We start from the raw sequence: 23,499 nt of genomic DNA, 5'->3' as shown, positions 1-23,499 counted from the left end.
TTTCAGCTGGGGACCCCCCTCCAGCATGGGCCCCAGGCACATGGAAGGACAGCACGGGAGGGGGGATCCCCGCTGCGGCATGCCGGGAGGGAGTGAAATCCTTACTGTGGCAGCCGTGAGCGGATGCGCTTGGCATGGACCTTGGCTCATTGCTGGGCTGGGAGCAGCACGCTGGCACGGCACTGCACAGCACAGTCCGTGAGTGACCTGCTGCTTGAATTTCCTGCCACATAAGATTTGTAGACATGCTCTCAAATTGACCTGACCCTGAAGATGGGAGCAATCGATTAAAGAAACTTTTCCCTGTGAAATCAGCTGCAAAAGTGGTGCTTTTATGACAGGCTGTGCTTGCTACCTTGTCCTTTTTAAGGACAGAATGCTCCAAGCTTGAGATTTTCTGACAGTAGCCAAGCATTTCTTCAGCTCTTCTCAGGCACAGATCTGGTAAATGAAAAATGCCTGATCATGATGAATCACTCACTGAACAGCTTAATGGTGCCCCATCACCAGCCATTACCAGGGACAGTATTAGTTAAACAGCCAGTTGAAACATGCTGCCTCTGAGTCCAGAAAACAGTGCCGTCACCGGACTGATGTTACCTGCTGGGCTGCAGGGCTGCGGTCTCCCGTTAGGCAGGGTACAATGAGAAACCGAAGGGCTCCAGGCTCTGCAACCCTAGTTCAGTCCCCAGCATGGGCAAACCGGACTGGATAAGTGCAGAGCATCTCTGAGGAGCAATACGGCTGTTCCCCTGGCCCCATCCTCTGGCTAATGGCCACAGGCTGCAGCGTGCCTCAGCAGGCAGTGCAGGCAGCAGGGCGGGCAAGGGGCATCGGCACACCAAGGGCAGGTCTCAGACCTCTGCCCTGTGGAAGCCAAGGAGGAGCTGGTGCCCTCCCAGCACTGGGAAGTAGCTTTCCTGAGCTGCTCCAGGTGCATGGGAGGAAAGCTGGAGGCAGGGGTGTACGGATTTTGTTGTAGGAGCCTTGGACCAGCGGGGCAATAAAAGCCATGGCAGGAATCCCGGGCACCTCTCTGCAAAGTGCTGAGGCTAGCGGATTTATTCGCAGCATTTTATGATCTGGGACACGCCACAGGAGCCTCCGTGCAACTGTTCTGCTGGCATGTGAACCTGCGGTGACTCAGGAAAAAGGCGCTCAGGGACTGTCTTCATAAGTAACAGGAGCTGGCTATAAAATAAACATGCAGGAAAAGCAAATCCCCAGCTCTCTGAAGGTGCAGCCTACAGGCAGCCCTCATCCTGCCTCTTTCAAGCACCCAGGGGACTTCACCTCTCTTTGCTCAAGCTTGCACATCTGTAAAATGGGTTTCATGGGCTCACCTTTTGCTTGCACTGCTTTGAAATCCATCCCCCCCGAGAGGCTGATTTTGTCATGACTGCCCTTCAGATCAACACTGGCTTAAGGGGGAGGGAAGTGGAGCTGGAGGCATGATCCTATTGACTGGGAAACACATTGTGTACATTCCTGGAGAGCATTTTTGAGGAATATTTTGGCTTAACTTGGGTCTTTTGTCTGTACAGCAGTCTTCTACCTACCTCCACTTGTGAGCATAATGCATGAGGGTTGCTGTGGCCCTAACAGGATGAATTACGAAAAAATGTCCTAAGACTTTTTTTCGCTGGGAGAAATTAAACTTAGTTTTAGTTTCCTTCCCTCCTGTTAACAGCCAGGGCACCTTGTCTGTCTTCTTTGCTTTTGCTTACTGCAGCTGGCTTGCGAGTCCCCCAGAAGACATGGCATGACATTTTAGTCCATGTCTCTTTTTTCATATGGTGAACGGAAAATGTACAACTGTTAACAGTGCATCTGCAGTTTATTTATCCATGCAGGCCTAATGGGTGCAGGGATTAGCAAAACATGTTCTGCCTGCCAATCTCTAATCAAGAGGCCAGATTCACTGGCACAGTGGTGGCTTTGTTGTGCTCCAGGGAGGCGATGCTCACTCTGCTGAAAATAAGGAGCTATTTAGCTAAATTCAATTTGCAGGTACAGACCTTGAAAGGTCAAAGTAAGAAGCACAGTCTACAAAGAAAAAATATCACCCGCTAGGAGCAACAGCAAATCCAAACCTGCTTTGGAGGAGAAGGCTCTAGTATGAACACTGAAACAATGAGAAAATTGTAACAAATGTTAACAGTCTGGAAAGGAGAAATAACCGGCTTGTGCAAAGTATTCTCTTAGGAGGTGTATTCCTCCCAGATATTTTCTACTTTGCTGCATCTTTACCAAAGATGTAATGGCAGCTTCAATGGCTTATTAACCTTCCTGGCATAGGTTTGTTCTGCAGTATCAAGACACCAAACCCCCAGCCTGGGGGAACATGCTGTGTGTGCTTTTTCTGGTTCTTGTCTAACTTTCCTCTTCATATGTGGGATTTTTTTTCAAAATGGGGGCTAAAAGCATTTTTTCAGTCTTGGCAGAATTTTATACATTCATTTGCACGAGGTTCAAAGCAGTGCAGAAACATCCCGACTACCTAGCAATAGTTAAAGACAAAACAGGCAGTGGAAGGTGAATAGTATTAAACATATAATTGTGAGCTTAGTGGGGAAAAAACAGAGCCTTACTGTCATATTTTATTTGCAAGTTTTATTTGACTGCAACACCCGCTTTCAATATGATTAACTCTTACTTAGCATGCAGTTTTGGCACTGATGACTTTTGATTTACTTCACTGGGGATGCTCAGTTCCAGTGACGGAGGTATTTTGCTAGTATTGTTGTGCTGGAGACACGTCTGATGGGTCAGAGCTAATTTGCCATTTGCTGGGTTAATGAAGATGCACACTAAAAAGATTATGAGGAAAAACAAGAACTAGTACATGAAAGATTAAGAAACCAGGGAACAATTTAGAGTAAAAATACAAACAGTAGTATCTCTATGCCTTAGGCTTTTCTGTAATATCGTTCATCCCAGCCCAGTTCCTGTAGTGCCGTAACAGCTATGTGCTGTTCCCAAGTGACATTACACATTTCCATCAGGCCAAGTTGTCAGGGCACCCTGTGACAAGCGGCAGGGGACCAGAAGGCCCATTTGGGAGAGAGGACCGCTGGTACGTGCAGCCTGGCTGGTATTTGTCAGGACTTGCTAAGCTCTGCCTGGGGGCTGCTACTGCAGGGGGGCTTGTGCCCCAGCGGCAGCAAGGTGAGTTCAGTTGTGCAGTGTGGTGCCCACAGCTTTATTTTATACCTACAAGCAGGTTTCCGTTTGTCCCCACCGCTGTCCTTCCACGCAGAGGATGCCCCGAAAGCCAGTCAGCTGCTTCTGCTCCCAGATGGGCTTTATGGGCTTTACACCACCCATCCCAGTTGGCATCCTGAGGAAGAGGAGAGCAATCAGGCCAACTGTGTGCCCTTCTTCCTCACCCGCACCATCCCCTTACCCTGACAGACGGCAGAGATAGCAGCTGCAGCAGCCCCCTCGGCAACACCTTGCAGCAAGCACATCCACTGTGTAACATCTCTCTGGAAGCACTTCCCGAGGGCCATGTGTAACCAGGCTGCAATTCTCTCAGTTCATGTAGACCTCCTCGCTGGGGTGCAGTCCTGCTTTTTATTTCAGTCATGAGCCTTCAGATTGTCTGTGAGCATGGATGTGACACTTCTGAGTGGGAGCAAGCTTTTCTTTATTGCTGCTGCAGCGATCAAGCCAGTATGTTTCCCTTCCAGTACCCTTCCTTTGACATTTCCATTCCAGTCTTACACAGGCCTTTACTGTTGCCTTGGCTAATGCCTTGCATTTATTTTTTAAACCAACTGCTGTGATTACAATGGAGCTCTAGCTCATGATGGCAGAATTGAGTTAAATAATGCAGGAAGCTAGTTTATCTCAAAAATACGACATTATGCCCTGCAACGCCAAAGCTCCTTGCTGTCTGCTGCCGCCTTATCTGGAAACAGCCTGGCAGTTGTAGGAATTTACTCCTCATATGGAGGATTACAGAGAGTTGAGGAGAGATCATCTCAACAGGGTGGCTCTGCAGGATGTCTGCAGGGCAGCTCCCCTGCCCAGGAGGAGTCTTGCTCAGCGTGATCCGGGATGCACGGAGCTTTGCATCAGCATTTCCCTGTGGCCTGTCTGGCAGTTGTCCACACCCAAAGTCCCACTGGTCCATGGGCAAAGCAGGATGAGCCCAGCAAATGGAACTGTATCAGCAAGTGAGCAGTAAGGTGGCTTTCGGGTTGAGGTGGTAGGTGAGACCGGCAGGCGCAGGATTTCTGGAAATGTGGGCAGGAGTAGGTTCGGTCAGTCTTTGATGACAATTTCTGTTTTAACATGGGGGGTGGGATTTCTCCTTCCAGATGTGTGCTGGAGGTGCCTGTGTCTGTGCTCCTTGCCCTGGGGTCCCTTTTAGAGCTGAAGGAGGGAAATAGAAGTAGTTTCTTCCTGGGCTCAGTGCTTCCTGAGGTGGGCAGCAAAGGCAGCTCCGGGACGTGCATCTCCAGCAAGTCTGAACAGACCCTGGGGTCCAGGCTCAAACATGAAAACCTGCTTGTACATACCTAAAGGTCAGTGGGCAGAAGCTCCCCACTACCTCTCTCCCTGGGACTCAGCGCTCTGCCAGGTTATTGGAACCAGAGGCACGCACATTCATCTCACAGGGAACTACCAGAGCATCTTCAGGGCCTCCTCCACCTGGATGTCTTGGAGGTGAATGGAAAGTATACAGGCTATAAATAAATAAGGTTGCTTGCTGTTAACTGTGCCTTTATTTAAGATAGTCCAGGGGCTCTCACTCAGTAGGTGTATGGCCCAGAAAATCTTCGAAAGCTTTCCATGGGTCTAAGGGATGATGAGAAGCAGTGCACATTCTGTGTGAAGAGGGAGAGGGAGTCCACGGAGGACCGTGACTGACAGGGGCTGGTTATGTGCATACCACAACAGCCCCACTCAGCTCTGCTTGCCAGAAAACCCACTCCAGTGTCATGGTGCCTGAGCACAGGGCTCGCCATCAGCAGTTTAGGCATTTGCACTGATGCTGTGCTGAGCAAATGCTGTATGCCCATACCAGCTACTTGCAAACACTGCGTACTACTTAAAACCACTGCTCCCCTCAGGCACAGCCCCTCCTTGCAGCTGGGCTGCCCACTGGCCGTGTGCTATCAGCACTGGGCTGCCCAGCACACAGGGCAAGGGCAAGCACCAGGAGCCCAAGGGAGCGCCTGTTTACAGGATCCCTGCTTGCTTGCTTTGCAAAGAACGCTTCTGGCACCTCTGCCCACATTAGCAAACAGCAGGGCTTTAGTCCCAGAGACGAACCAAACAAAGTCTGCACCCTCCAGGCATCTGGTAGCCCTCCCTCTTCACCCCAGGTGAGCTAGAGCTAGCCATGCAGCAGGACTGGCTCACGAAAGCTGGGTAATATTTTATCCTGGAAATGATATAGTTTGGCTGCTGGCCCTGGCAGTCAAAGCCAGAGGAGGGTGGTGGTCTCCCTGCCAGAGCAGGGCGCTTCCCCAGCAGCTCTTCCACCACCACTGCACATTTGTCCCAGGAGGAGCTACCCAACGCCGTCTCCCCACCAGCCCGGAGGCAGCCAGCTTGCTCTGGTGTGAGTAGAGGACTCCCTCTGTGTCCTGCCGTGGGCAGGTAGACCTGCAAGAGTCTGTCCTGTAAAACCTCAAGGAACCGACCCCAGCTCCCCGTCTATCCTGTGGCTTTGGGAGACTTGGGGTCAGGCCTCATACGGAGGTCCACAGTGCTGAATTGGGCTCCGAAGGATGCTGAATGCTTACAGACTGCCCACTGGGTGGGGTGGGTTTTGTCTTTCTTAAAAAGTAACATTTTCATTAGCAAATGAGAGTGTTAAAATATTCATGGGCAGGCTCTCCTGGTGCAGTCAGGCATGGAGCCTGCCATGCCTGGAGCGCCACAGGACACAAGCTGTGGTTTTGCCAAGGAGTATCCATAAAACATCAGGATACTCATTGGGTACAATGTACCCTTGTGGGCAAAACTGAAATTACTGGACAGCATGAAAAACTGTGTCCAAAATGTTCTGTCAAAATATTTAAAGTTGAAAGTTGGTTTTTCTGGAGTGATTTCGTCCCCCGACTGTTTTGGGATTACGGAGTAGGTTATATCACAGTCCTGTCTTGCTTCCCGTAACTATTTATCTACCGTTACTCACTGACAACTCTCTTCATCAAATGCTTCCTGGTACAGCTTCTCTCTCTTAACCAGTGTTAAGGCACCAAGGAAAAATCAGTTTCGCTGGTAAGCAGGAGTAAACCTGGGGAGACAATTAATTGTGAGGGGGTTATTTACAGTATGTAGTCATCCTGGCACACAAAACATACCACATTTCCCCTAATGCTCCTCAGACTTCACTGAAGATGCCAGGTCCAAGAAAGCCATCTAACCCATCTGCTACCCCCACAAGAGCCCACGGTTCAGCAGTGCACCCATTTTGGACAATGGTGCTCGCTGTGCACAGGGGTGCATGTCTGATAGCACCCTCCACAGCGCCAGGTGTTCTTGGGAAGAAGCTCCTTTACAGCCCCGTGCTGGATGGGGAAACCTCTGCCATAGGGAGGCCTCCTTTGGAAGATGGAGCCTGACTACAAGAAGCAATTCAGACTTGGTGAAATCATCCAAAACAGCTGAAAGGAAGCTTTATTGCATAAGCCAGTGAGAGGAGACTCCCAGAGGGGGAAATGCAGCTCAGGGTCCTGATCCATGCCAGGGCAAGCTGTTCTTTGGGGCACTGCGGCACTACACTGGGTGCTTCATTCAGGGATGGGGGCGAGTCCCAAGCTGTGCTACTGTACGGATCCAGTGGTATCTGCTAAGCAAGAATCAGGCCCACAGTACAGTAAAAGCACATATTTCTACTGTATATGAAATAGTGATACCCAAACCCAATTCTATATGTGGGAAACAGACTTTTGGCAGGAGGAGCTTTTTTCCCCCAGAATGAATCCCAACATAAATTCCATTTTGGTCCCTTCATTTGACTACAGTCTTCCTGTCCCTCTCATACTTAATATCATTTAATTTAAACTGTGCCTGCGTTTTTTGTCTTCAGAGCATTAGACTGGCTGCCTGTGACACCCTGGCAGTCAAACCCTCCTGGTGTCTTGGGAAGCAGGTTTAAGCCTCTAGTGAAGTTTGGGACTGGGTTTTCAATGTCTCTCTGCATCCCTGTGCACTCCCTGCATCCCCTGTGGCAAGTGGCTGGTACAGGCTGCGCTTTGCAGGGCTGAAGGCCAGGCTTGAAGTGGGTATAGCATTTGTGGAAGGGGACTGAGGATCCAGGCCACGTGCTGAGCACAGGCAGCATCTGTCGGTGCTGTGCACATCCCTGAACGGCCCTGCATGGCAGGTGGGAAGTCGGGCCGCAGTTCGTGGTGCAGAGGGGCAGTGACCCAGAGAAGCAGTTAGCAGGTTTGACAGGGAATAGGCTGCTGCCAGCAGGTCATTTCTATAAAGGACAAGGGACGCTGATGCGCTGGCTGTGACACTGAGTGACACAATGCAGAACCAGCAGCTCATATGAAAGTGTCTGTGTACGGCAGCCAAAGCCCAGGATCACCATATCCAGAGGTGGGCAAGTTCTGCACAAGTGGTGGGCAAGTTCTGTGCAGCCATGGCTCGGTACGAGAGACTGGCAGGAGGCAAAACCCAACAAACGCACAAAAGGCATTTCCTCTACCTGCTGCAGCAGAGGGGGTGTAGGCAGAGGTAGAGTTAGTGATGGGGGAAATGTGAAGAGGCTCAGAGTATGGATAGGTTTCTTTAGGGAATCACCTGATACAGCCCTGTCTTCTGAGAAAGTGGATCAAAATCACATTTTCATCAGGCTCCAAATAATGAGCCTTACACGGCCAGTCTCAGGAAACAAAGCCTGAAATTCAAGGCAGCAGTGAAAACCTATTTGGCCTTCATTGCTGGAGCAAAATTTAACTTTGCTCAAATTTTGTCAAAACACTTCATTAAAGCACTTTGGGGCCTCAGGGGTTTTGTGGGTTTGAAAGCACCTCCACAGAGGTGACCCCTGCAGCCCCATCCTGGGCCCCCCCGTTGCCTCCCCAGAGCCGTGCCAGCAGGGCCAGGCTGCACTGTCACCTCCTGTCCCCTTTTCCCACCAGTGCCCCCAGCTCCTGGGACGCTCACGCTGTCACTCACCCCTCAGCTTCTCCACTTCATCTTTTCCCAGCCTCGCTCCTTCCGTCAGGCTCGAGCAGGTGCCCTCAAGCTCCCTGATGCCTTCCCTGTGCCCCTATGGCTCTCTTCTTCTCAGATGGGATACAAATAAACCGCTGACCTTTCCTTTTCCCATGCCAGGGCCATACCCTCCCGCTTGGGAATTCACAGCCCTCGCTGTACACCTGACCTGACTCCCCTGCCCTGTGCTGCTGCTCCAGCTGACCCGGCGCATCCCCGGCTGCCACCGTGCCGTGTCCCATTGCGCGCCCTCACCCCAGCGGGCAGCTGCCAGCCACCTCCTCCCTGCTGCTGCCAGGGGGCTTGAGCCAGATCCCACTCCTCAGGTGGAAAGACCCCCAACCAGGCTCCCGCGAGCCTCCTGCCAAGCCCTGCATAGCAGATCACGGGGAGCTTTGCTGCTGGCCCTGGCCCCTCAGCATCCCAATGCCCACAGGTGCTGGCTGTTGCAGTAGATGCTGGAATTTGTTTTTCTTCCCCTGTTTAAGGTGTGGGCCCCTCTTTCTCCAAAGGAAAAGAAGAGGGGCAAGAAAGAAAAGAAACTCGTATATTTGCTGCAGACTGTGACTGGCTTGTGTAATAATGCTGCCTTTCTCTCCTTGTTTTAGGGAGTGCTGCCGGTTTTTTGGAGACAATGGCTTGACTTTGAAGGTGTTTTTTACCAAGGCAGCACCCTTTGGTGTTCTTTGGACACTCACAAACTACCTTTACTTACATGCAATAAAGAAAATAAACACTACGGATGTCTCCGTGTTGTTCTGCTGCAACAAAGCTTTTGTGTTCTTGCTTTCATGGATCGTTCTGAGGGACAGGTTCATGGGAGTGAGGGTAAGTGACTCCTTATCTCTGTCTCCCTTCTTCCCCTTGCCCTTCTGCCTTTCCTTTTCCCCTTCCCTCCTGCTGGCTGAGTTGAGCATCACCCCATGCAGACAGCCAAGTCAGCACAGAAATCCTCACGGAGCGGGGACTTGTCCTTCCCTGCAGCCTGCCCAGGCACCCTCGAGCTCCTGGGGCTCCCCCTCTCCCCCAGCCCGGTGCCTGTGCCCATTTTCCTTCAGAAAAGAGGTAACTTGCTCCAGAGTGTGGCAGAGGGGTAGCTGCTATCTCCATGTCACCATGGACGTGCACCAGCCTTTGCTTGTCCCTTCCGAGTGAAAACTCCGAGACTAACTGTTTCTAACTGCACATTCCTGCATGCCTTGGCTGCATGCAATGCGTTTCTGGTCCCAACCTGTGAATTTAATGGGGCCCTCACCTTTCTTATGCGCGATGGCAGGCTTGCAGGGTGGCATAGTTATCCTTTGCACCCACGCTGCACTGGGGCCACAATCAGCAGCAGTTTTGGAGAGGAGAGCCGGCCTGCCCTCGCCAGTGTGCAGCCAAAACGTGTGTATGTGTGCGAGTCGCTGGGGGAGGATCGGCATAACGCTGGCACACGGAGACTTGTGACTGGTCAGCAGGTACAGGCATGGGGCCTGGAAGCATGGCAGGCAGCGGGGCGGCAAGCCCACTCCCCTGGGGCTGCTCTCCTGGTGGCATCTCAAATGTTTGCTTACATCCTTAGTCCTACACCCCACGTGAACACCCGCTCCACACCAGCAACGGAGCTGCATGTCGGGGCGGGGGGGTATCGGAAACCCTTGTAGCTCCCTGCTGACCCTGCTGCTGCTTTTGGCAACCACTGGCACGCGGTGTCCTCTGGCAGCTGAACCAGGTGGATGGGCACCTGGCATCTGCCCCAGTGACCCACCACCCCGGGGCCAAGGGGGCTTTGCCAGGCCTGGGAGTAACTGCAAGGAAAAGGTACCAGTGGGGCCCTCCTGCCTCGCTGCACCAGCAGGCACATATTAATATTAACAGCAATAACAGTCATAGTACCTAATTTCTGCCCACCATTTGAGGAGTTCTCTGCTCACCCACCCGGGCAATACTTTCAGTGCTCAGAAGAGGTTGTTAGCCCTTGCTGCGTGGAGCAGCCAAGAGTTAACTTTTCGGGAAGCGCTCCTCTCCGGCAGGAGAGCTTGGCCAGCCTTGCAGTGATGGCAGCCAAGAGCCTGCTCCGGGAATCGTTGCAAAATGTACCTGCCAAAAGCCTGGCCTGCCCAGCTGGTGTCTGTGCTTGCCCACCCACCTGCCCAGGTAGCTGTACCCTGAAAAAAAATTAACTGGGGTTTTTGTGTACAGAAGCAAGGGTATCCTGAAATGATCCTGGAAGCAGGGAAGTATTGCTGTTATCCTAGCTGGATGTGCTGGCCATTTTGATAAAAGTTAAAAAAAAAAAAAAGGCATATTTTTGTGGCCTTCATCTGTCTGGTGGCACTGTCAGCTGTAGCGCTGGTGGGACGCCAGGAAAGGAGGTGTGTAGAGGGCTGACCGCTGCTCTCCCGCGCGTGCAGCTTGCTCCTGGGTCTGCACGTGCCATCTCGCACGGCTGGGTACGGCTGTGGTCTGGGGGGAAAGAAGCCGACCCGTGTGCAGGGATACCCACGTGGGCATACACGTGCCGGAGCAGAGACGCTTCTCGTGCTCTCCCAGGTGCGTGGTTGTGCGTAAAGAGCCGGGGTGGTCAGGGGGTCTCCAAGCAGCTTCCCAGCCAGGCTAGGTCTTGTGACATGCGCTGGGGGACAAATCCTGCTCTGGATACCCCCTTCCCAAAGGTGCAGAAGGAGCGGAGGCAGCAGGGAAGCAGACCTGAGTGGTGTTCTCAGCCATGTCCAGCCATCCTTCCTTTCTTATCAGCACTGCCTTGGGAAAGCAGCAATGAAGCAGAGACCCAGAACAGGGGTCAAGGCGGTGGAGGCCGTGCGGTGCTCCTGCCATGTGTTCCAGCCCCTCACCGTGGCACCTGGCGCTGGTGAGGGGTGGCAGGGGAGCTTCCTGAGAGGCCACCTCCGTACCCGAGGAGGAACATGGCTGTCTCCTTCCCAGATGGCGGGCCGGCAAGGGACCTGGGTGCAGGGGGAAGGGGCTCATAGGCAGACTGGGCTATGCGCTTTTGGGCAGATGTGGCATCCTGACCCGGGGCAGCACAGCAGTCCTGCTGCCCAGCTTCGTGTGGCACAGTGGGAGTGCTGGGGACACTCCTGTCTGCAGAGGGACGTAGTGTGGAGTATCTTGGAGACATTTTCTTCCCTCTTTCCTCTCTTTTCTGTACAGGCTATGTGAAAAGCAACTGGCAGCGAGGGTGATGCTGCCTGGCGTGCTGGGGGATCGGCTCGGGATGAACCCCAAAACAAAGCCTTCTTCCTGGGACTGGCAACCAGGAGGAGGGACGGCTGCTGGGGCTTCCTTGGGAGCAAACTAGGGACTGTGAGCCAGCACACAGCCCAGCCCCAAAGCTCGTGGTCCCTGAGGCCACGCTGTGTCAGAGCTGCTGACCCTTTTAGAAGCACCCTTTGAGCAGGTATTTGGCAGATGAGGCTGCAGGGGGGACGGTGCCTTGCCCTGCGGCGAGCACCATCCCGTGCTCCCGCTCCATCACTGCGGCAGCACAGCAGGATGGATAGTGCCGCAGCAAAGCTCTGACTGCACATTTGGGTGTCCCTGTTCACACACGCTGGAGGAGAAGCCAAGTGAGAAAGGCAGCAGCTCACTGGGGTTTAAGTACATACAAGCATCCTACTTGGCATCTGGAGGCGCAACTACTAGCTCTACAAGCACTTAAATCACAATTTGGATGGAATTTAAATGTAAGAGCAAGCTACAAAATCCCATCCTCGCCACTCAGGCACTTGTAAGTGCCTATATCCCCTGTAATGAAGTTGTTCTTCTTCCCTTTTCCCTTCACTGTGCCCAGAGCAATGGTCCAACTGGGCTGTGAGCTGGCATATTGCTTTCAGAGAAGACACACATGTAATGACGCTGTGAGGGCCTGAAGCGTTGCCTCTGCAAGCCCTGCCATGCTGAGGTATTTGCAAGTAACCGCAGGCCAGTAGCCATGGTGTGGTGTGGTGCAAGCAGCCTGTCACTGCCACTAACAACATGCTTGATAGACAGGCTGAAAGGCTTCCAGCGAAAGCATATGTGACACACCTGGCATGTCGACTGGCGAGGTCAAGACTTATCTGACACTTGTGACATGCTTGATAGAAGAGGCAAGGACTTCTGCTCCAGCAAAACTGTTTGCAGACTGCATTTATTTGCTTTGATCCCTGACTTTGGTGTTTCCTTCTATGCTACAGTAAATAAACCAGCTCAGGGTTCAAGAGAACCATCGCTTGCAAGTACCCTCTGCGTACATAACGTATAGACAAGCACGCCTGCCAGTGGGACATGAAAATAAATAGACTATCAAATCCCAAATCGTAGTCTTTTCCAACCAACCAGAGACCCAGCCTCCAGGGAGGTTCTCTGGAGTCAGCCAGCCCCTGACACTGAAAGCAAAACTAGATGCTTATTATTCTGCAGTTCATTAATGCGCCCGCCAAGTTTCCACTGCAATGGAGCTGCTGCCGCCAGCGGGAGCTCAGCCAGGCTCCCTTCGCCATGGAGGTACTCGCCGTTTGTCCCAGGCTGACTCGTGGCTGTGGTCTCCCCTCGGCTCTGCAGTGAAGGCTGGACAAGCCCCACGCATCTCGGACAGGAGACAGCCACGCCTGGAGCAGATGCTACGGGAAATGCTGCATCTTCCACTCTTTGTCACCTGGTCTTTAGCACAGGTGATGTTGAAGGGCCGGAGTTGCTATCTTTCAGATAAGCCCGAGCCATGTATCTTGCAACTCTACAAAGAGCCACAGTGAGTCAGAGAAAAGGTGCATCTGCCCTGGGAGCCTGGCTCTAGCAGCTGCCTCTAGTGGACACCTAGAAAAATCTGTCTGAACAGGAAAAGCCTATAATGGTATTTCCTCATAAGACTTTCCAGCCTCCAGCAATTTGAGGCTCAAGGACTTCCTGAGATGGAAGAGATGTTCCTATAGTTAATAGTCCTTGATGAATTTTTTTCTTTCATCAGTTTATCCTCGTAAACTTTTCACATCCACAGTGTGAAACAGCAAAACTTTCTTGGCTGAATTATATGTTGGGTGAAGACAAATCTCTATTTCGTTGTTCCGCACCTGCCCCATGCTAGTCTCATTCCATGACTTTTTTCTTGTGCCTCTGAAGCCACATGGGGTGTCTGAATTTTTATTTGGCAAGAACTAGCACTCTGACATGAGAGAACTGCTGAGGGCTGCCGAGCTCCTTCACTCCCGCCTATCTGAAACAGCCCCACATTGCTGTAGAGCCGTGCATTGGGGTTCTTTCTCTCCTTGTCTTAAAAATAAGCCTGTCCAGGACACCACCACCAAGCTTCGCTTTAGAAATGATGCCCCACAGCTGTGCATGGAGAGATCTCATGCTGACAGGGCTGCAAGCCAAGATGCTGTAGCTAAAACCTCCTCAAATTTGCAGCATGCACACCCAGCCTTTGCAGCTTGCACTGGGCTCCACTCTGAGCAAGTAATAAATCAGCATCTTCAGAACCTGCTGCCCCTCGGCTGGGTCGGCAAGGGGCTGAGCTGTTGGGGGAAACCCTGCCTCTCCATACCCTGCTGAAACTGTGCTCATGTAGCATCTTGAACAGCAGTACACCAATTTCTACGCTCAAGCCCTGTTTTGTCGAGATGCTGTTAGCAGCTGTATTTTCCAGGTAGTTTCAGCTTCTGCTGATTTGGGCTTTTTTCTACCCTTACACCACCCTGCCATTCTACAGCAACACCTTTGGAGAAATTGATCCCGCTCTGTTTGCAAAAATGGGGCATTTTTCTGTTAGGGGAAATTGGAAGTGTTGATATCAGCTTGCAGGAGGGATCTGCTGGGTGATTGTCTGTGGAAGTTTTATAGGTGCCCCCTGACACCAGCCCCTCCCAGCTCAACCCAGGGAAGAGGCTGCTGGTGGTGCTGGGATGGGGACCTGCAGCTGGTAAAGGGGTCCCCCCCACTTCAGCTTCCTCATCAGGCAGCAGCAGAGCTTGGCACACAGGCTTTCCCCCTGCATCTTCACAGCAGCCCCAGCATCTCTGGTGGTGAATGGGAAAGGTGAGAGGAGGCCATTCCTCTTGGATGTCTGGGCAGCCACAGCCTGTGGATGGGGCTTAAAACCCCGGGTTGACCCCAGGAGAGGGGAAAGTTGGCTGGCACTGATCCAGCTACGGGTCAAAATAAACTCATTTATCCAAATCATCTCAGAAGCATCACCATGATTGTGCAGCCAAAGGGGATGTGGTCTAAGCGGGGTGTCCCTTGCACCACTGCAGAGCCAGGAAGCACGGAGCATGCAGAAAGCCCTTTTCACCCCAGAATTACTACCTGGGGAGGTTTGGGACATCTGGCAGGACACTCCCAGAGAAGCCAGGGGTCTCTTGCTGACCCTGCTGAATCAGGGGCAGGCTGTTCCCCACCTTCGTGAATGCTACCTCCCTTTGGCTAACCCCCCCTCAGGCATTGCTGTGGGCCTGGCTGGCTGACTAAACCTCCCTCTACTCTCTGAAATGACATGTCTGAACTGGAAATTAGTTGTATGAGTTTTATTCTTCCATTTATTTCAAACCCCTTTTTCCTCCAAAACCTCCACAGGACTCAAAGCCTTTCCTGCAAGCACCAGGGAATTACTACTTGTGTATTATTGTCACGCACAGGCTGCAGGGACCCACTGATGGGGAGTCTCAGTGACAGAGATGAAATCCCCACTTCAGCTCAGTCGGAGGCACTGGGCCCTGCGGTCTGGCCTGCTGCACACCCCCCTGAGGCAGCCGCTCCTTCCCAGCTCTGCCTGCAGCTTCTCTGCAGCCAGGGAAGCCAGCATCAGCTCTGCAGGTACCGACCTGGGCGTGCTACTAGTTTTCTACATAAGGAGATGATGCAGAAGTACTGCCCCTCACTTAAAGCTGCTCTCGTGTTTTTCCATGTTGGGGGTTGTCCAGTAACACTTGCTTTCTTTCTTTCTTTGTCTCCAATCAGATCGTGGCTGCTATATTTGCTATTGCAGGGATAGTTATGATGACGTATGCTGATGGGTTTCACAGCCACTCCGTTATTGGGATAGCCCTGGTGGTGGGCTCTGCCTCAATGTCTGCTCTCTACAAGGTAAGCACGCCTGGGTCTTCACCCAGAAAGATGCCAGTCACCCCTGTCACTCACTTTAACTGCTCCTGTCTTACTTGCAAACCTTCGTGCAGTTCAGTGCCATGTGTCCTTCTTTCTTTGAGGGGCTCTGCCATACACGCTGACTCTGCAACACTGCATTCAGGTATTCACTTGCTTTGATGTCTGCCCTCACTTAGGATAAAAATTCCTATTTCCTGGGAAGAGTCTTCTCCAGTGCCCACAGGAGGACTTAGAGGTGTCCTGCCTTCTTGAAAAATAAGGCTGCTTTTCCATAGGTGCTGGATTTAATCACTCACTCTGGAAGTCCCTGCAGAGATTTAGCTTCTTTTTCAAGACCTCCTCTTGCCAGTCCTCCTTCAGTGGCATATGTAGCCTACGCTGGGCTTAAAGTATTGCTTGTCATGGAAATAATCATGTGTTTAAAATCCAAAGCATGTGCCTGTGAATCAAGGTCTCATCCTGACCAGCTGGGTAAGCTGCACTATGTGACATGCAGCCTTTTCTGCTGGGCAATGAGCCATTTCATTTACCCTGAGACACATACATGCATTTGCCTCTGTGCTGCTCACAGCGCTCAGAGTCGCAGTCCACAGAGAGGAATAAGCGCTTGTAGGGTGCGGTTCACCTGCCCTGGCTCAGATGTGTAGACTAGGATGAGGTGTAGATGTCTCTGTCTGGTCTAATGAATTGCACTGTGCCAGTCCTCCGACAGAAATTGGCCAGGCAAGCCCTGCAGCCTTAACACAAGCAATCCAGGGAGACTTGCCAAACTGAGAAGCATCTGTCTGTGTCGCTCAGCGCTGTGCTGCAATGCTTTCTGCTCACTTTTTCAGATCAGCCTATGTCTTACATAAGGGAGGTCATGAAGTTTCATACAGCTCCTTCCTCTAAAAGAGCATTTCCTTGCAAGACCAGAGACGTGGCCCTCCAGACCTGAGGAAACGCCACGGCTCTGGAATCATCGGCAGGCAGGCAGGGTTGTTCAAGGCTAGAGCCTAGCTCTGCCCCATCTCCCATGGCATCGCTGCTCCTTGTGGGGACGGGGGTCTCGGGGCTGCTCCACCAGAACCCGTGCACAGGGAGGTGATGGTGGCAGCGCCGGCGGGCTGTTACTCTGCAGCACGCCCCGCATGCCAGGACAGCTGGAGCTGTGCAGCTCGTTCCTCAAGAAATGCCACTCTGCTGCTGCCGCTCCTGCCAATCTGCTCTTGCTTTCCGCGGTCTGGCTCAGTTTCCCTGAGTTGCGTGTGCCGAAGGGGCAGGCAGATCTGCAGGCAGGCAAGCTGCCCTCCTACTCCCAAACGCAGATGCTTCAGTCTGCCTGTGCCGGCTGCCTGCCCCACCGGGGCAACACGCCATCCTCAGGTGGCAAATGAGGAGTAAGTAGTTTTCGGGACATCTTGCTCCATTATGCAGAGCGGCAACGCAGCTGCACTGGCCAGTGACGGCTGCGAGGTGGTGGGAGCGGGCAGCAGCCCCGCGAGCACAGCAGCCCTGCAGACTTGCCTGTGGGGCTCTGGGTAGGCGAAGGGAAGAGACAACTGACACTGGCGAGGGGGCCTGCCACCCCAGCACAAACCAGTAAGTCAGAGTCCACTGGCTCTCCTGGTTTCCAGCCCGTGGCAGGGGAAAGCTGTACCCAGAGCCCACGGGATCCACTGGATCCTCTGCAGTTCCGTGGTGGAAAACTGATGCAGACCCCAGACCAGACCCTTCTGCAGGGCCTCCCCAGATGGGCCGCTCGCCTCCCTTGTTTCCTCTCTTCATCCCTTCTCCCTCTGACAAACCAAAGCTTTTAAATCCCTCTCCGCGGTCTCGTTAGTCGGGCTGCAGCTGGGCTCGGGGCTGCTGCTGCGCTCTCTGCCTTCTGGGGCAGGGAGAAAGCAGTCCGGCACTGCGAGCGTGCCTTGGGAGGCAAGGACAGCGGTGCTCGCGGGCAGGCCATGGTGCACGGTGGGACAAGGAGGGAGGACAGCCAGGCGGCAGGGACCGTGCTTGCTCACCCCCGCAGCGCTCCTCAGGTGTCAGCTCAAGGCCTGGACCAGTGACGTCTCATGCAGGGAGATAGACACGTTGCTTCCTCTCCTCCCTCTGCCCTGCTCCGCTAAGTCTTCTGGTTTTAATGTCAAATTTTCCAGAGGTTTTCCTGAAGGGAGCATGCAGGAAAAAGACCCAAGTGTCTAGGCGAGGGTGAGCGACCTTCTCTTTTGGGAGATGCACGGCCAAAGGTGCTGAGCCCCCTTCCCGCGTGGGCTCATTGGGCAGCTGCCCCTGCCTGTGTTCCCGGGGTGCTAGGAGGGAGAGGGCTGGGGCACACGAGCTGCTCTCCACAGCTTCACGAGCAGCCGTTTCAAGTGTCCGGCAAGCATCACCGCATGGGTGCTGACTGACACTGCTCAGCACCCAGCCCCCTCGGCCCCAAGCAACTGGCCGGCGGGCCAGGTTGCCGGTAGCCACTGGAGCCAGGACACCAGCCCTCCAGAGGAGTGGTGCAAGAGAGTTAAACCCATGTGTTTTCCTCTTGTAGGTTTTATTCAAACTTCTTTTGGGCAGTGCTAAATTTGGAGAAGCTGCCTTATTCCTGTCTGTGTTAGCTGTCTTCAACGTCCTCTTCGTTACCTGTATTCCTGTCATCCTTTATTTTACCAAAGTGGAGTACTGGAGCTCTTTTGACATCATTCCTTGGGGAAACCTCTGCGGATTTTCGATTCTCTTATTGAGTGAGTAGACGGGGGGGCTCTCGCACTGCTCAGGGTGGAGGAGGGTGCCAGAAACTGGCCGCTGGTGGAAGCTGCAGACCTCTGACATACTGCAGCTGTTTTCCCTTCTTCGCAACCTAATTATCAGCTTGAGAAATCATGCAGAGGGCCCATTCCTAGGTGGCGATGTAGACCCCACTCCTGCTGTTATTACCAAGCCAAACTATTGTGGCCGTCAGTAGAAGGTGCTGTGGAACTAAACTGTAAAGTTTGTTCTAACTCCCACTCGTGATCTCTGCTTCACAGAGACAAGCCACACTTGCTCGGGCTGTGACGGGAAGCAGCCCTGACAGCAGGGCATTACCTTGGGCTCATCAGCATCCCCCGAGCCCCCAGGTTAGGCCAGGCCAGGCCAATCAAGGCCAGCCTCCAGCGCCTCTGCTGACTTCAAGAATAGCTAATTGCTATTCCTAAAGAGCAGGGAATTTTTGGAAACGTAGCGTTGCATAGCACTGGTGGGAATTTGGTAGGTGGCACTCCTCTATTCTGCTGCCGCTGCTGTGCCACCAAGGGAGTCCACCTTGGGAGGGATGCCAAATCTAAGCTTTAATGATCATGGTCATCAGAAATGTGATGCTGTTCCTTGTTAAACTAGATGCGTTGACTGTGCTGCCACAGTTGGTCCCTAAACTGGATGATGGCATCACATCTCCTAAAACGTTCCTTTCATTTCTACTGGAAATAAATAGCACTTCTCCATCCCTATCTTAAGTCCCAGCTCCTTTTACCCTGAACAGTCTCAACATTTGACTCTAGAAGTACCTCCAGTTTACTTACCAGTGGACTCAATGGAAGGTTTCTGTAAGCAAGTAGTGCAGAACGTGGCAAGCAATTGCTGTGGTGTGCAACGCATAGGTACTACTAGAAGACAGTCGGAGCCCCAGCTGCTGACAAGTTCAGTACTGGCAAGGCTCTCCTGACTTTGCTAAAGCTAATCCCCTTAAAACATGGGTAAATTTGGTCCAAAGCAATTATTAATTTGCCATGAGACACTCCAAGAACAGTGTATGGTATTACAATGGAGTGATATTACAATCATTCAGTTGAAATGATATTATAATGATATTATAATTTCATTGTATGAAATTTCATTATAGGAAATTATATTTAGCAAGTTCCTATCTTGAAGATGGTCAGATTTACAGCATCTTCCACCTGCAGCTGGAGGCAGCTTTTCTACAAAAAAAAGTATCCAGCCAGAAGCGACTGTTTGGCTGAAATCTCCTAGATGAAAAGTGTTTAGTCTTTCAGCAGGGCGAAATGGATTGGTATAGAGAGTGGGAATCACTGCACATCATTACACTGAGAGACAGGTTGTACCCAAACCTCACCCTGATCCCGCTGCCGACTCCAGCGGGATATAGAGTTCCCCAGAAACAGCAATGTCTCAGGCAGATGGACGTGCAGCAGACAGACATCTGTCCACAGGTATCTTCCAGGAATAACAACAGAGGTTAATATGCCTTCTATTTGAACAGCACACAGAGGGAGTAATAAAGCATAAACGTTTCAAGTGACATTCCCTCTGCCTAGTTTCACTGTAGTAAAAGGTGTTTTTTCTTTCCTTCTTCAGCATTCAATATTCTACTAAATTTTGGGATTGCTATTACCTACCCCACCTTGATTTCTCTTGGAATTGTACTGAGTGTCCCAGTGAATGCGGGTAAGAATTTCTGCCTTTTGCATCTTGATGAATATACTAAATCTGTGGCCTTTCAAATACACAACAGGGATAAAAGCAAATAGCTTAATTAAACATGTTTTGCTGCTTCTCTGAAAGACTTATGGAGATGGCACTGATCAAAAATGTATACTTTATGTGTTAAATATGTATCATATAATACTACATGAATATTCATAATCTCTAGAATTGCTTTTTAAATTACTGTCCGAAGAAGCCTGCATGCTGAAAAACAAAGTAGACTTGAAGTCATCTGTCTCTGGGCTGGGATGAAAATTCATGGATGAAGTAGAAATCAATTCTTAATTATTTCTCCAAGGCAGGTTTAACATTAAATTGAAACAAATAAAATTGTGTACATTTTAGAGCAAATATGTACTAGTAATTCTGCTTGCCTTGGTAAATAACATCGCAGGTGTTTATCAAGAGCACTGGACAATTCTATTTTGGGCATGGCCTGGCACATTTCTCTGATGGTTTTCTGAAATTTAGCGAAAGCCAAGAGACTGCAGAGCCTGAGAGGGCTGGACAGGGGAGTGCAGAGGCAACCCTGACCCAAACCAGAGCCACCTCTCCCAAACCAGGCTCCTAAACCCCAGTGTGCTGAACTGGTGCCGCAGCAGAGGCGGCAGCTCCCAGCTTTGTGCTGACTACACACATGCAGAGCTGGGCACGGCTGGCTGCCCCAGCAGACTTTGGTACCGAACGGTGCGATCCCCACCAGAATGTGTGCGTGGCTCAGCGTGCGCAGGGTTTCTTACGCAGTGGGATGGTCAGGGCGAGAAGAAAAATTTGCATGAAGGAGCTGCTGTGCCGGGGAAGGGAAATGCCCCTTTCTCTGCGTACCCGTAGCTCAGCGGGAGTTCCCGTGCTGTCGGCAAACAAGGGAGAAGGTGCTGCTGCAGACGACAACTGCAGCTCCAGGCATCGTCCCCTGTTGCGTCCTGAGCCCGCCGGCCAGCTCTGCCTGCTCCGAAGGGGGCCGTACCCTGCTGCGTGCTAAACCAGCAGGAAGGGTCGTCTCCCCGCCACCATCGTCTCCGTGGCCGTGTTCTCCTGGCACAGCCAGCCTTCAGAGCCTGGGAGGCAAGGGGGAGGGAGGGGGATACTGCCCTAATGCTTTGTCCCACGTAATAACACCCGTTCAATGTCCCACACAGTTGTTGATCACTACACGAGTGAAATTGTCTTCAACAGTGTCCGAGTAATCGCCATCATCATTATTGGCCTGGGCTTCCTCCTGTTGCTCTTGCCAGAGGAATGGGATGTCTGGGTAATAAAGCTCCTCACACGTCTCAAAGTCCGGAAGAAGGAAGAAATCCCCGAAGGGAATGGAGACATCGCTTCAGGACTGCCTAACAAAAGCCGGAGAACTCGCCCCTCCATGTCATCCTTTGCTCATTAAATGCTCTTTTTACCAAAACTTTGTGGTTAACCTTATATATGATGATGCAAAGGTCTTTTCTTGGGAAGAAGCACACCTGTCCAACACGGTGTACATACCTGTACAGTTTTGATATGATCACCATCTAAGGCATCGAGTCTTGGCATGTCCAGTTTGCTTGTACTTTTTTCACATCAGACCTTTCACTTAAGTAGTACACTGAAAAAAACTGCAAACCAAGAACCTCTCTTCTCTTTTTAAATGAATGTAATATATAGTCAAAATATATTTGCATAGGTTATTTTAAAGAATGATTTTCATGAAAAGCAGGGCAGACATTTTGAACATTAGGTACCAACTGATGCATTGCACACTGTGATTTAAAAGAAACAAACGCTATGCTACATCACATGTTTATTTTTGACCAGAGCTGTACTCTGAAAGTTTTCAAGGAACAAAAAGGGAATCTTTTGGGGGACAGGAAGATGGGGGGATAAGTGGAAGGAAAGAGGGTTGGAAATCACTCTGTGTAGGTGAGCGCATGTCGCGCTGCAACCAGGAGAGAATTCAAGCGCTAAAAATGCTTGCACTAAAGCACTAGAAAGAAAGCAGTCTAAAGCCCAAATCTCCTTATTCTGCACATGACTGTAGTCCACATTTAAAATCATGCAAGAGAAATCCAGTGCCTTCTACAGAACTCTTGTCTTTATCCACGCAGAACCAGGTCCCGCCGCGAAGCACTTGCAATGGCAGGGCTCGGGCTTGCGGCCCCGAGGGACCCCAAATTCCCACCGACATCAGGACGTGCCCCCCCCATACGCGCCATGGCTTCTGTGGGAACGCGGGGCCCAGGGGACTGCAAGTTTGCGTGCAGGAGACCTGGTTCTCTTCTCACTTGCACAGGTTTTACCCCTGTGTGGAGCTGCGCTTGCTTAACACCAGTGTGAGGAAGGGGAAGTCTTGGTCATGTGTGGGACAATCCAACCGAAAACGATCAAAGGGGCTGGCAAGAGCGTGGTTGCTGATGTACAGTCTGAGAGCACGGACTAAGGGGGTGAATCACCAGTTGCTTTTACTCCATAATTGTGAGTGTTAAGAGTTAAAAATGTAAGATATTTACATCAAATGTAACACTTTTTATGAAACTTGTAAGCACCAGGATGTTTACTTACGCGATTTTGGTTCGCCATTAAATTTCTATCTGTGATAGATCACATGCTATGTAAAAAGGGCAGGGGGGAAAGGTTATAGTTTACTATTTTTGAAGTTTACATTGTTGCATACAAAATTAAAAGTGTTCTTTTGAACTGCTGCCATAGCCTAAGGGTCCCTGCTGCCACTGAGCGCCTCTTTGTCTCAGGCAGGGGTGGCATCCACTTCAAAACATTTTAGCAAATCAACTTCAGATTCCATTATCTGTTTGGCAAAGCTAAATAATAAAAGATTTTAAACTCAGCCTTGGTCAATGCTGTTTCCTTCTCTGGACTGCACCTTTCTTCCAGTTTTACTGTGGGTAGTACTTGGCCAAAGCAATCAGAAGGGAGAGACACAATCATCAAAGCAACCAACACTGCAACTCAATGCACTGCTTGCCAGTCTGTCCTTGACAGCAGAGTCTGCTCTAGATTTCCTGGAAAATCTGTCCGGAGGGCTGATGTTAGGCATCAGTCGGGAAACACGTGTCCAGCAGAAGCAGAGCAAAGGAAAAGCTGACCTTCCTTTGAAACCATTGGTGAGCAGCCACACATGCATATGCTAATAGGTATTCAGGGGCTATGGATGGGACATGAGTTTGTAGTATACTAATTAGGCCCTACTCCAGGCTGTATGTTTGCTCCCTACATACCTCTTCATGACCAAACAGACACTAAAGACTCGCTAACAGAGATTACACACACAGGCAAAAATCTGAGGCTGTGGGAAGCTGCTCACAACCACTGTCCCATTCAGTGTTACATACCTGAATTTTTAAATCTATTTCTTTGGGAAGCAGGGGAGGGTAAGGCACAGGAGAGGAGCACAGGTACATCTCTAATAACTGGTTTGAAGGGTACACACAGAGACTTGATCTCAAAGCTCCCAGACTAAAGTTTACTCCATCTTTGGGCATATCATTTTCTCATCCTTGAAGGACCCCACACCCCTCCCCAAGCACCCTGCCTGAGGCAAGGCCAGAGAAGAAGGTACAAAGAGTCCTTCCATTTTCCATAGTCCCAATAAGTGGCATCTTCTGTCATCTCTGTGTTCTGTGTTTGATGCAGTCTGGTAGGTATCCAAAAGACTCTAAATGCCACTTTAAAAACTGCAACTAACTAACGTGTTTATGACTAAAACGGCAGCAGATTTTTTTAACATTCAGTAAGGATTGTGGAGGAATTTATGCACCAGAATGGATATCA

The 23,499-nt window shown here is 51.2% G+C and overlaps 1 protein-coding gene across 1 annotated transcript in view; it reads left to right on the top strand.

Moving 5' to 3' along the window:
* SLC35F3 (solute carrier family 35, member F3) overlaps positions 1-21,131 on the top strand; it is a 184,497-nt gene extending 163,366 nt beyond the window's left edge. Inside the window, exons 3-7 of the mRNA XM_010562649.1 lie at positions 8,799-9,018; positions 15,130-15,255; positions 17,804-17,996; positions 19,609-19,698; positions 20,877-21,131. Of these exons, the coding sequence (XP_010560951.1) occupies positions 8,799-9,018; positions 15,130-15,255; positions 17,804-17,996; positions 19,609-19,698; positions 20,877-21,121 (874 nt within the window). The 3' untranslated portion in view covers positions 21,122-21,131. The remainder of the gene's footprint in view (positions 1-8,798; positions 9,019-15,129; positions 15,256-17,803; positions 17,997-19,608; positions 19,699-20,876) is intronic.
* The last annotated feature ends 2,368 nt before the right edge of the window (positions 21,132-23,499 follow it).

The sequence above is a fragment of the Haliaeetus leucocephalus genome, unplaced genomic scaffold, assembly GCF_000737465.1.
Source record: "Haliaeetus leucocephalus isolate CR32 unplaced genomic scaffold, Haliaeetus_leucocephalus-4.0 Scaffold162, whole genome shotgun sequence".
Classification (NCBI taxonomy): Eukaryota; Metazoa; Chordata; class Aves; order Accipitriformes; family Accipitridae; genus Haliaeetus; species Haliaeetus leucocephalus.
This window is presented reverse-complemented; position numbering and strand designations above follow the sequence as displayed.